General features: G+C 43.3%; 1 protein-coding gene across 1 annotated transcript in view; it reads right to left on the bottom strand.

The window, feature by feature from the left end:
• LOC115389974 (neural-cadherin-like) overlaps window positions 1-12,718 on the bottom strand; it is a 292,942-nt gene that overhangs the window by 255,407 nt on the left and 24,817 nt on the right. The window contains exon 6 of the mRNA XM_030093594.1: window positions 6,099-6,348. Within this exon, the coding sequence (XP_029949454.1) occupies window positions 6,099-6,348 (250 nt within the window). The remainder of the gene's footprint in view (window positions 1-6,098; window positions 6,349-12,718) is intronic.

A 12,718-nucleotide genomic window follows, 5' to 3' on the forward strand; every position in this document is an offset into this window, starting at 1 on the left:
GTTTCCGTGGTAACCGGCGGGCGCAGGTAGGTACAGTAACAGGGTCCTTGTAGCAAAGTGGCAGCACATAAATGAAAGGTGGGCCGAGTGTCACTCACCGGGAGGGGAGAGGCGGGCCAGAACCACACACACACACACACACACACACACACACACACACACACACACACACACAGAGTCAATTACTGAGATCAACACTATGACTTTTTCTTCAAAAAGGTCGAAATAACACAGTTTAGTGTAATTTTTTGACATGAAGCATATCCAGTCTGCCAGGATTCAAAACTCTCTCTGTCTCACACACACACACACACACACACGCACGCACGCACGCATGCACGCACTCATTATTGCATGCCTCCAACTCCAGGACTCCATGTAAATAGGCCAAATTTTCTGCCTGAATAATGATATATTTAATGACCACTCTGCTCTATGTTCTCCCTTCCTTCCCTCTCATCACATGCACCGGCTCCGCACCCGTTCCCAGTGCTCCCCCCAAACACACAAAGCAAACACATGAAGACAAAGTAATGACTTTAATCTTTAAATTGTCCCCACTGTGTTCGTCTCATCAAAGAGCCCACATCTGTTTGCTTAGAGCTTCTCTCATGGATGTACATGGAAATGGGTTTACACAAGCGCCTGTCAGTGTGTGTGTGTGTGTGTGTGTGTGTGTGTGTGTGTGCATTAGTGTGCCTGTGTGAATGATACATCATAGATTGTCAAGTACTATTTTTTGAGGCAGCTGTGGGAGAGTTGAGGGTTATGGAAGAAAAACTGACTGATTATTCTGCTGTCGCTGACAGTGAATCAATACAACACACACACACACACACACACACACACACACACACACCACACACACACACACACACACACACACACACACACACACACCACTAATCCCCTTCCACTACAAACAACATAAATGCATACATATCACATGCACTACGCATGAATGCACATTAGTGTATGTCTACATCACTGCATCCATACCAACACCCTACTTTGCCCAGATCTCGTGAATTACTGACCACACACAAACACTCACTCACACACACACACACACACACACACAAGGCACACGTGCAGCGTTCATGCTCGGGACCTCCTGAGGGTGCTGGTGGGCACGGTTGATTGACCCTGCCGCACCAATCTGCCCAGCTCTCTGCCAGAAAATCAACCAATTAAAAGATGCAGGCGCCGCAGAAGCAGTGGCGGGGGTGGAGGGGGTGAGGCAGCAGACGGGGGGAGGTGGGGGTGGTATTGGCAGCCACCACGCTGAATTAGGAGGCAGCTGTGAGGAGTGAACCTGACAAAGACGGACAGTGCAGCCCGTGCTGCGGTTCTGAGGAAAATAGATTTCGTTGCATGTTCTTTAAAGATTTCCCTCCGTTCGCTCAGGCGTCAGAGGATCTGTGCCGATGGAAATATCAATGAAGACTTTCTGTGTCATCATTGTTTTAGTGTTTAACACATGAGCATTATCAAAGACGGTGATTTCTCCATCCATCTCACTATTCTCCACAGAATTCAAATCATTATTATTGACTGGACAGAATCACAGGAACAGCTAATGAGTTAAAAACATTTCCACTCAACCGCCAAACATACAAGGCCAAATACAACGCAGTGAACTCTTCATGTTTCAGCATTTTTAGCATTCTTCCCTTCACATCAATAAATAATGCTTGAATACCTTTTGGAGCTTTTACGGTTCCTAAAAAAGATGACAAAGTAAAAATAACACAAATGAAAGAAACTAAATGGGACAATAGAGGCTGTGAAGGTTGCTGATTATAGACTCGTCCTCCATTTTTCTCCTGTCGTATTTACTCTCATACTCTTGTAAACTGTTGCCATTTGATCGATGGTTTGACAAATGTTTGAGAAAGTAGAAAGATGGTGGCGGTTCAGTTTCCTACTAGTTTAGCATTAAAGGTCTAATACACGATTTTCTTGAAAAGACGAAGCCCCAAGTCTGTTACTCACTTTTTGAACAACGCGCATGCGCCAGACCATCTGCCCGGCTCTCCTGCTTCTCCCAGGAAACGCGGAAGTGTACGAGCGCGATCTCCTCTTCTCCAGTGTGCACGGCTCTGTTTACAGTTTCTGCGATCAGCCTCGCTCATAAATAAAGCTTTTTTTCCCGAAACAGTTACAGTTTCATTATGTCAGACTCGCCATCGGTAAGTACTAGCTCAGAAGCTCACCGGCTACATAAACACTCTGAATGCGCATGCGCAAAAGGGAGAAGCTGATTGGGCGCAAGCACGTAGAACCGCCTTACGAAAGCAGCTCGTCAGAATGATTGACAAACAGACCCACCAATTATTTAGGTGATCCACCCGGAAATCAAAATGTTGTATTACACCTTTAACTAACACTGTACTATATTTTAATAACCATTAAAGTCCAGTCTGTTTGTGATGTTTTTCTTGGTGATAAAATTGCAGCATTATAAACTATGCATCACTGACGTAAACATAACCACACTGATGCTCTTCTGAGGAGTCCACCGCCCCAGTGCTGTAATCCGGATTAAACTATGACCCTCACTCTGCCTCTGATAGGCTCATACTCACTACATTCACTGATCTGATTAGTTAATGTTGATGTCTGCTGTGCAGCGTATTGATCATAATTTAGAATTAAATTAAGTAACATTGAACGCATACTATATATGGATTTTCACTAAACAGGGTTGTCTTACATGCTACTGTGTCTTTAAAAAACTGGCATTTCTGGACTGATTTAAAAGAAGGTCAAACTTGAGCGTATCCCCACATCTCAGAGATCGCTACACCGTTGGACAACCACTACTCTTCCCACTGTATTGCTGTTGTGTTGTTAACCTGGAGAGGCTAAAGAGGCTGAGCAGGACCCAAAAGATCTCCACAGAGGAGTGATAGTCCGGGATGAGGACATCAGCGCTTGTTACATATCTGAGCAGAAGTCTTTTCACCTACTGCTGCGTGGTTGGTCATAATGCTGAGGTGGGCAGAGATAACCTCCATTTTTGTTGTATGGAAACTAAAGAAAGCACTGGAGAATTTTCCTTTACATAGTAAACTAAAGTGGAACTTTGTTTTTTTTTTGTTTTTTTTTTTCAATCATGGTGACCTTTAATTTCGCCTTTATTACCAAATATGAGTCCTTACTGGAGAACACGGGGAAATCATTAGATATTCAAGGACCGCAAACAGTAAACACTTCCTTCAATAATCTTCCAAAAAGAAATATCCTTTATTACACGGTTAAACAATCAGATGGATTTAGACAACATATCAAAGAAACAGAATATGAGACACGCAGTATCAAAAAATAATTGTTACTTTTCAGTATAATTTAATTTGTCACATTTTAATTTAGTATATTAATTGTTTTGTCTGGTAAATGTCACACAAAAAAAGCCCCTGAGGCATTTTCAGGCTCCTGTGAAAATGTTTGTTTTGTATGACAAACTTCAAAAGACAAAGACACTCACTGCAGTTTCACATGACAACAGAGGGAGATTTTGACATTTGAGAGGATGGAATGAGTTTGTTTGTCTTGAAACGTGTCAAACAACAAATTATTGGATGAGTAGTTCTGTTGCATCGCTTGATTCGACAGTCAGTAATTTTCATGATCTAAGGCTTGCTGAAAGCCAAAGCCAACTGATGGATTCTCTGTCAGTCTCACTGAGTCGACTGCATGCAACAACTGGGAGGGTAGAATGCACGTACGTGGATTAAATGTCCATGTGGTGACCTTTTTCTGATCATCCATACAACCATGAGCCTTCAGTCCGCCGCCTGCAGCACTTCAAATAATGATGCATAGTAATGCCGGTGCTGCAGCTGTGCACCAGCAGCGTGTATACTCCATATTTTGTGACAGGCTTTTGCAATAATGTATATTCCAGAATAAACTGGAATATTTCAGTCGAGCAGCGTATTATTATGTGGCGTGATGGGTGCTGCATGAGCAGCATACAAATTAGTGAATAGTAATCCTTGTGTTTGAGAGGTTTTTAATGAAAGTTTTGACATCTCATTTCAGAAGAGCTGGTAGCACAATCCAGAGTGACTGTACTGCATGTATTTACAGCAAAACCCAGGCTGAGTTTATAAAACCTGCAGGTGTATTTTGTATTTTACTTGTGATGATAAGTAAATATCCCCTCAAAGTTATTCCAATGGTTGTGTTTAATAAGTCCAGTGTTAGTTTTCAAATATTGATAAATGGTTTTCACTGATGTAGTGGTTTTTATCTGTTTCAGCAGTCGAAGATTGCTTTACGTTGTTTGTCACATTCACCTCCTCACACACACAAAAGGCTGAGAGCAGTCTGTTTGAGTGACCCTGCGAGTTAAACCAGCAGGGGTTTGAACTCCCAGCAGGTACAACCAAACTGGGCGGATTACAGGAGCGAGGACAGACTATGAGCAGCAGCTCGTCCTACAGGTTAGGAGGCTGGGTGAGGGGCTAACAACCCCACCCCAGAAAGCAACACCTTCAACTCCAACAACGCCATTCGGAGAAACTCTGGTCCCAGTAAGAAATCAAAGGCAAACTAGTGACGCCATGACAGCTCTGCATGAAAGCCCAACTCAGGAAGTCAAAAGTTTGACCCTCACCTCAGTCCTTGGAGCCTGGAATGTCTACAGCATGTTCAAAACCTCTGAGACAGCACAGGTCATCGAGGAAGTACAGGAAGGACAAAAGAGGTGGAAGAGATGAGTCTATCACAGGCCGAAGCTCAGGGCAGGGTTTGGTGGTGAAGTGTTATTGCTGCTGTATGTCCCAGTTTGGAGTTCACTGTCTTGCTTAAAGGACAGTTCAACACATGGAAGGAGAAATCAAACCTGCAACACAATCCAAGGCCCACAATCCACCAACGGAACCACAGCCAGTATAAAGTTTCACAGCTCTCAGAAAAGTTTCCACTTGGTTCATCACATCTGAAGAGTTATCCAGGAAGTCTTGTCTTGTTTCATCTTATCTTTTGACACGTCTTTCTACTGACATTTCTTTTATCCTTCATGTATTAAGTTATTTCGTTTCATTATATTTTTTTATCCAGGCTCTTGGTGGAGCAGTTCAGGCTCTCGCCTCTGAGTGAGACGGGTCTGGACTGGGCCTTTTTCTCAAACTATTTATGTTTACGTTTATGAACAGTCCATAAACCAGCATAAACCAGCATGTGAGGTTAATTAGTGACTCTAAATCACCCCAAAGTGAGTGTTTGTGATAGACTACAGCTCTTTCCAGGATGGACCTTGAATTCACCTGCAGCTTGCTGGATCTGGCTCCAGCACCTCTTGACCCTAAACAGGACAAAGCTATACCAGAGATGGATGGCTGGCTGGATGGATCGGTTCTGGCTTTAGTCATGTGAGGGAGGTTAATACCACGACATCTTTATAGCATTGTTCTTTGACCATGTTGAGGGTCCTGTTTCACTTGTGGCTGGGTTTGTCATTCCAGACTGTCTCTCCCTGTCCTTTGTCTGTCTGCGTCTCCCTGATCGTCTTTATCTGATCAGCTCACCAGCCGTTCTCGCTCCGTCTGCATCCCTGTCTATTACCAGTCCATAGATGTTTGTCGTCTTTTTGTTTGTGCCATTCAATTTCAAGCAGTTAGCCTCGTTGAGTCTCGAGTTTATTTCTAACAATGCTTTCCTGCTCTAGTCTTTTGTCTGTGCTGTTGCCCAAGTTTGTTCTCTCGCATACAGAATCCTGTTTGACAAAGTACAAAAAGCACTGAAAAGCTCAAACGTGTGTGCGAGTCTTACTCTGCAAACTACATCAGAATAATTTATTAAACTCTGTCAGACTGACGTTATAAAATCCAGAAGGATTCATCGTTTTACAGGGAAATTAACATTTCACATCTTATCTCGTCCTTGAAAGTATTATTGGGGTGTCTGAATAACTGATTAAGAAGTATTCAATTGATTCCAATCATTACCTGCAACCCCAACAGTCCTCTAATTACAGTGTCTCATCGAGCCAGGGAGACTGACACCCAGTAAAATACAAACACAGGAACAAAATTCTACCTGGCATCAAACAACAGAAACATAATCAGCAGTTTCCAAGATATACTTACATATGTTGGGAAAACTCCGGAGCCTCATCATTGACGTTGGCCATCCTGATGCGGACGGTGGCGGTGCCAGTGCGAGGGACCTCCCCTTTGTCGATGGCCATAACAACAAATTCGTAGAGGTGGTTCGGTCTCTCATAATCCAGTGGTCCCGCCGGGAAGATGGTCCCATGAGGCGAGATGGTGAAGTCCGGACTCAGGGTGTAATAAGTCAACTCTGCATTCTCCTCTGAGTCACAGTCGTTAGCTGACACTAAAGAAAGAAGATGAAAAGAAGACCAACGTAAGAGAGAGGAAACAGGGACAACAACTGAAGCAACCGACCATCAGGCCTGTTCCCTGTGAGGAATGACTGTAGGTGCTGTGAAAAGACGCTGGTCAGAAACTTATGACCACTTAAACCATTATATCAAAATGAACGAGTTTAAAGTGACACTTAGAATTAAACCTGCAACCCTCCAATTAGTTTTGTTACATGTCAAAGTGTCTTTGAACAAAGCCTCGCCTGTAGTGAACTCGATGTGTGGCAGCTCTCTCCATTAGTGTGTATGGCTGGATGTGATAAACAGTGTGAAGCACTTTGAGCTTGAAAAGCACTGCATGAGGGAGATACATTTAGAAACATGATTATCTTCTGTAAAACAAGGATAAAGCTTTAACCTTTCAGGTTTAAAACTAGTGTGTTGAACACTGGCACATGTGGCTGAAGTCAGTCAGGTTTTCTTTGGGCTGTACAGTGGATACCGCAGTGAAAAGACCCTCTTCAGTTGTGTGATTGTGGGTGTGTGTGTGTGTGTGTGATACAGGTTGTACCTTTGCACCTGGCTTTACACCCAATGTGAGCTGAAATTTGGAGTTTAGGAAATTGCCATGTAGAACCCACCATTTGTCTTTCTCTTTGGATTATTGTGTTGCTCATGTTTTGTCTGGTCAACTAGTCTCAAATCCTTCATGATTTAAGTCCACAGTCGAACTTCAGGTCTTGTCTGCCGTGTCTGTTTCCAGTTCAGGCCCCGTCCTCTACCCTCCTCCTCGCCTTCCTTTGTCTGTGCATATCATCCTGCACTCCCACATGTTGCATCACTCTGCCCTTGATGGTGCCGTTGTGAATCATTTTCCATTCCCTTCAAAGAGGCCATGTACCTTTCACCCTGTCATTCTGTCTGCCAGTTCTGTGATCCTGAGCTGTGATCTGGTTCCTCGTCTCTCCTGATCCTGTTTAAAGCCTCATTTACGCAATGTTTTCGAGTAAAAACAGAAATTGTGTGTTGCGTTTCCAGACAATGGTACTTGGAGCAACTGCAAGACCCACTTTCCAACCATGGAAATGAGGGAAAACACAACTGCACATGTGCACCCAGGTAAAGTGATCAGTACATGGAAAATAACAACACTGCTTGCATCCAAAGTGTCATGACTGCCAGTCCATATTCTCCCGGACTTGGCAATTTCAGAGTTGACAGTCACCGTAATACCAATCCAATTTGGTGGTCCGTCTGTAACGATGTCCATGTACACTGCTAATGTTTATAGCGTATCATTCTCTGCAGCATGAGTGTGTGGTTCCATTACAAAGACAACTAGCAGCATCCACTAGTGGCCCATCACGCCAACTACAGTGCATCATTTTCAAAATGCTGCATTGTCATTGTCTCGAAAGTCATATCATGTCGACATGTCGACAAAAATGGTTATAAAAAACTGGGTCTGAGTCCTGCCCTGCTTGATAATTTGATGCCATTTCTTTAAAATAATGCACTCACAGTACGATTTCACACACAGGGTGTTGGGTGGAAACTATAGGTGGAAAAAGGAAATGCTTCACGTGACACTGTTGTACAGGGGGGTAGGGGGCGGGGGGACCGGTGCAGTTTGCATTGAGAGAATTGTCAGTTTGCAACATTTCTGGCTTGGCATTGCACATTGGGAATCCATGGAGCCGGGACTCACTTGGTTACAAATTGATTGCCTTGCTAAAACTGAGCAGACCACCAGGGATTTGAATAAGCATATTTTACCCTAACAAGAACATTTTCACCATCAAAAGCTCAATTCTCCAATTCACCTTACATTGCATCGGGCTCGAGTGTCCACACACACAAACAGGCATGCACATGAATAATACATGTACAAACAGAAGCCAGTGTGCTTCAGCAACCACACTGCACTGCCATAAAGCCTCAGGGAACACTAACTAGCTTCGGAATAATAGTTTGAATTGAGGTAAATTAACAAAAACCTCACAAAACATCACTGTTTATTAAATAAAAAAAAGGTTAATAAACTGTCAGAGTTTATTCACATGATTCATTTCTCTTGCAGTTCAGTCTAATTTAATCTGGAATATATTACAATACAAAAAAGCTTTTAACTCACTAAAATCTAACAAGAGAGTATGTGCAATTTAGTTAACTCAGGAGCATTTTGGAAAAGCCATATCGTGGAAAAAACAAACATTTTCACTTAATAATACCTGTACACTCATACAAGGTTAAACTAATTCATGGAAATATGTATTCAGTCAATAACATGGCTGCAATGCATTGCACTCAGGCATGTAGATGATGAGTGGCTGAATTTAAAGTGAGCATCAAAATGAGAAACGCGTTCTAACGGGCTTTGAGTGTTTCACAAACTGTGGACCTGATGAGATTTTCACACAACAACCGTCTGCAGGGTTTCCTCGGTGTGTCAGCAGAGAGAACAGTCAGAGTGGTTGGAGATGACAAAAGGCAGCAGGAACTTTAATAACCGCCGGTAACAACCGAGGCCTGCAAAAGATCCTCTCCCGATACACACTTGAAGCAGCTGAGATGAAGCAGGAGAAGACCACAGTCGGTGTCACCGCCGTCAGCCGAGAAACTGATGCAACAACCGATACAGACTCGACAGCAAGAAACAGTGGAAGGTTGGAAGAAAAATGTGTAATGGACTGATTTTTTTTTTTTTCTGTACCATTCAGATCGTTGTTAATTCGGAGGAAAGGAAGCAAGATCATGAATGCATCCTGCCTTGAATCACAGACCCAAGATGCAGCAGCGATGCTAAATGGAGTTCACTTACTCCACCGATTTAACAGTTCTTTACATAGGAAGTCACATCCACCCACTCACACACACCAGTGCAGGCGGCCGCCGTGCACGGTGCTCGGTCCATTGAAGTGGTTTGGTTCAGTGTCTTGCTCACGGATACTTTGACATACAGACATGTTACTGGCAAAGCTGTGAGATGCTGGTAGTCCTGGCTTACGCGTGTCTCCCCCCGAGTTAGATGTAATCATCCACTGCCACCGCTGTTGTTGAGTTGAAAAACAAAAGCAACGTTTATTCCACAGTGTCACGAGATCACGGGTGATACAAACAAACACAAAAGGGCACGGTAAGAAACCGTGTGACTCCACAGCTGGTGAAACGTGTGCCTCTTGCAGCTCACAGCCGAGCAAACCCGGAAGTACGGCAGAGCACCTTCTTAAAGGGCCAGCTACTAATTAACGTGGATGACGCCAATAAACCAAATGGCCAACAATGAGAGCTCATAAAAGTCAAATCTAGAACAAACAAAGAAACTGATAATAAGAGATCCGTCCTTGCTCCCTACAAGACAGATGGGGGATCGGATTTGAAGTCTTCCAACTGAAAGGCGACCCACTCCACCACACTCTAGCTGACTTGGGGAGGCGACAGCTAATCTTCAGCAGGTTTCCTTTCATTCAGAAGGTTGTGGGTTCAGTCCCTCATTTCTTGGATCATATATCAACATGCCTGAAACCTGAATTCCTCCCAATGGCAGCTGCTGGTATTGGTGTAAATGTGTGTGAAGAGCTGAATGTAGCTGGTAGTGTAAATCTCTTTGACATTGCAGAAGTTGTGGTAAAACAATATGCAGTATGAGTTCAGTGAGGCTGTTTTGGAGAATTGGCGCCCTCGCCTCAAAGCGAGGACACCATGGGTTCAAATACCAGCCAGGCCTCCGGCGTGGGTTTCCTCCCACGGTCCAATTGACATGCATGCAAGGTTAATTGGTAAAGTGCCTATGGGTGTGTGTGGTCTGGCTCTCTTGAGGACTGGTGACCTGTTCTGGCCCATAGTGAGCTGGCTCGACTCCTGCACCCTGCTACCCTGAACAGGAGGAAGCGTTATAGACGATGGATTGCCGAATTCATGGAAAGTCTGTTTACTTTGCTTCACCAACATATTGAAACACCACAGCCTCCACCAGTATTGCTGCTAACCATATCCCACAATGCATCACCTTGATGACTACTCCCTGCAGGAATGCACTATATTAGAAAGCTTCAGGCACCTCAGCCTGACATGAAAGGACAATCACTGTTATTCTAATGCATTCTCCCATTTGGTTTGATTATCAGTCATATCCTTGATGAAAGATAAAAGATTCAGAGCAAAGCGGAAGGCCTCAAATCTCAACTGTTTGTAGTGTTTGCACATCAATTAAAAAGCTGAACATTGTGGGAGTCTCCTCACTCTTTCTGTGAGCTTCCTGATCATCGCCCAGAGACTTCAGAGGAGATGTTTCATTACAAAAGTATTTATTTGTCTTTGTCCTCTGCCTCGGTTCACTTACAGTTTAAGCAATAATGTGAGTAAAGAGTTTCTCCTTGACGAGCTCTGCACAGATGAATTTAAAACCACAGTAAATGACACACTATCTAACATAAGCCTTCAGAGCCTGATTTGGGAATGGGGTACCGGTTCACAGGGATCTGCATCAAAATGGAAAAATTGATAGATGGAAAGTTGACCAAAAAACAACAACATAGTGTTAAAAAAGAACATTTAGGAACCCTGAGAATCATGCCATGGAGTGAAATGAGGCAGAGAGTCAAAGCACCACAACCAGAACACAATTCAAGAGTCAGAAGCGGCTCACCTGCACCAAATTAATTTCTTCATATGAAACTCAGAGCTTCATTTCATTTGGAAGTCCCAGAGTGTGGGGGTCCAAATCCAAGCTGCTTACAGTCCAGTGCCGAGCAGCTGCCTTTCATTTTTAATTTATTTTTATTGCAGGATTTTACGCCGACCCACAGTGACACCACTTGTCAGAGCGGCAGTGGCATGACATTGATGTGATTGGCCGGCATGACCTGAACTCTCAGCAGTCTGTGGGCTGTTGTTTAAGAAGAGGATGAGAGACACAATTAACTCAACCTGAGCATCACAAAAACTCAAAAAGATCCACATTCCGATCACCTCCGGACCATTAGGAGGAGTTTTTCATTGTTAGAACTTATTTTTGCAGTGATCTTGTGATGTTCTGCTTTGTTCAGCCACTTGATTTTTTTGATTTCTGAAATCAATTAAAAAAAAAAAAAAGAGCTTCAGATATTTCAGTAATTTCTGTTAATAAGCAATACAGAGAACAAAAAAAAAAAAAAAAAAAACAACACCGTGTCCTCAGATTATTTTATTCTGTTGGGTGAGCAGCCAAAATGAGCTTCCTCGGCCAATTTTACTGATGAGACACACTGTGAGTCGATATTCGCAAATATCCACTTTGTATTGACAGTGAGTCTTTTTCCCATCTCGACTACATCGAGCTTGATAGAGTTTAAAGACATCTGAAAAATGCCTGGAATTAATGTGAAAGCTTCGTTAAATCCCTGAAAACTAGCATTATTGTCTTCTTTTCCTCTTTTTTTTTTTAATACTGTATTTTTCGGGCTATAAGTTGCACTTAAGATCCTTTCATTTTCTCAAGTTGTGTGTCAAGTTGTGTTGTGTGAGTTCCTACGTTTCCAAGTTACCTGAATGCATCGTTGTGGCGTGAGTGGCTGGGTGGGCACAGGGGGCGGGACCAGGAAGTTTGTGTGTGTGTGTGTGTGTGTGTGTGTGTGTGTGTGTGTGTGTGTGTGTGTGTGTGTGTGTGTCAGAATAGCAGAGAGAGAGCAGTCTCTCAGCTGTTTTTTTTTTCTTCAGGTTAGACAGGGATTTTTAAAGTATGGAAGAGTGGAACCCCCCCCCCCCCCCGACTCCCGAGGGAAGTTCTAAAGCTTAGTAAACCATCATTAAGACATCCAGCTTGTCTGTGTTTCAACCATGGACGTTACATTATTATTAACCGGTGCGGCTTATGGCCCGAAAAATACAGTAATTAGTTGTTATATGACCCTGTTCACAAGACAGTGATTTCAAGTAAAAATGGAAAACTTTCATAGCATTTTGGAATTCTGTTTACACGACAATGGTTCTTAGAGCCAACGACAATGCACCTTTTTGAAAACAACTCCCTGGGTGGAACTTCTGGAGAATGCTTCGCCTTTGTCTCCGTGGAAACAGGAAAAAAATGCAGCTTTCCAAAAACGGCACATTTTCTGAAACTATGAGAGCGAGGCAATGACAACAATGCACGTCCCTTACACGCACACACACACACACACACACACACACACACACACATGCCAACTGGCATCTTTTTTTTTAAATATTGCTACTTTTCTACTTTTCTGAAACACAAAAACGGTGCGTTTTCACTTGGAAACGTCATATAAACAGGGTCTACATCTAAAAACCTGGGAGGAGGGCAAATGTTTCACATGAAGTCCACTGTATACGCTCACTTTGTTCTACGTCATGTGATTGGGATCAGGCACAGTTTTCTAT

This window comes from Salarias fasciatus, chromosome 1 (genome assembly GCF_902148845.1).
Source record: "Salarias fasciatus chromosome 1, fSalaFa1.1, whole genome shotgun sequence".
Classification (NCBI taxonomy): Eukaryota; Metazoa; Chordata; class Actinopteri; order Blenniiformes; family Blenniidae; genus Salarias; species Salarias fasciatus.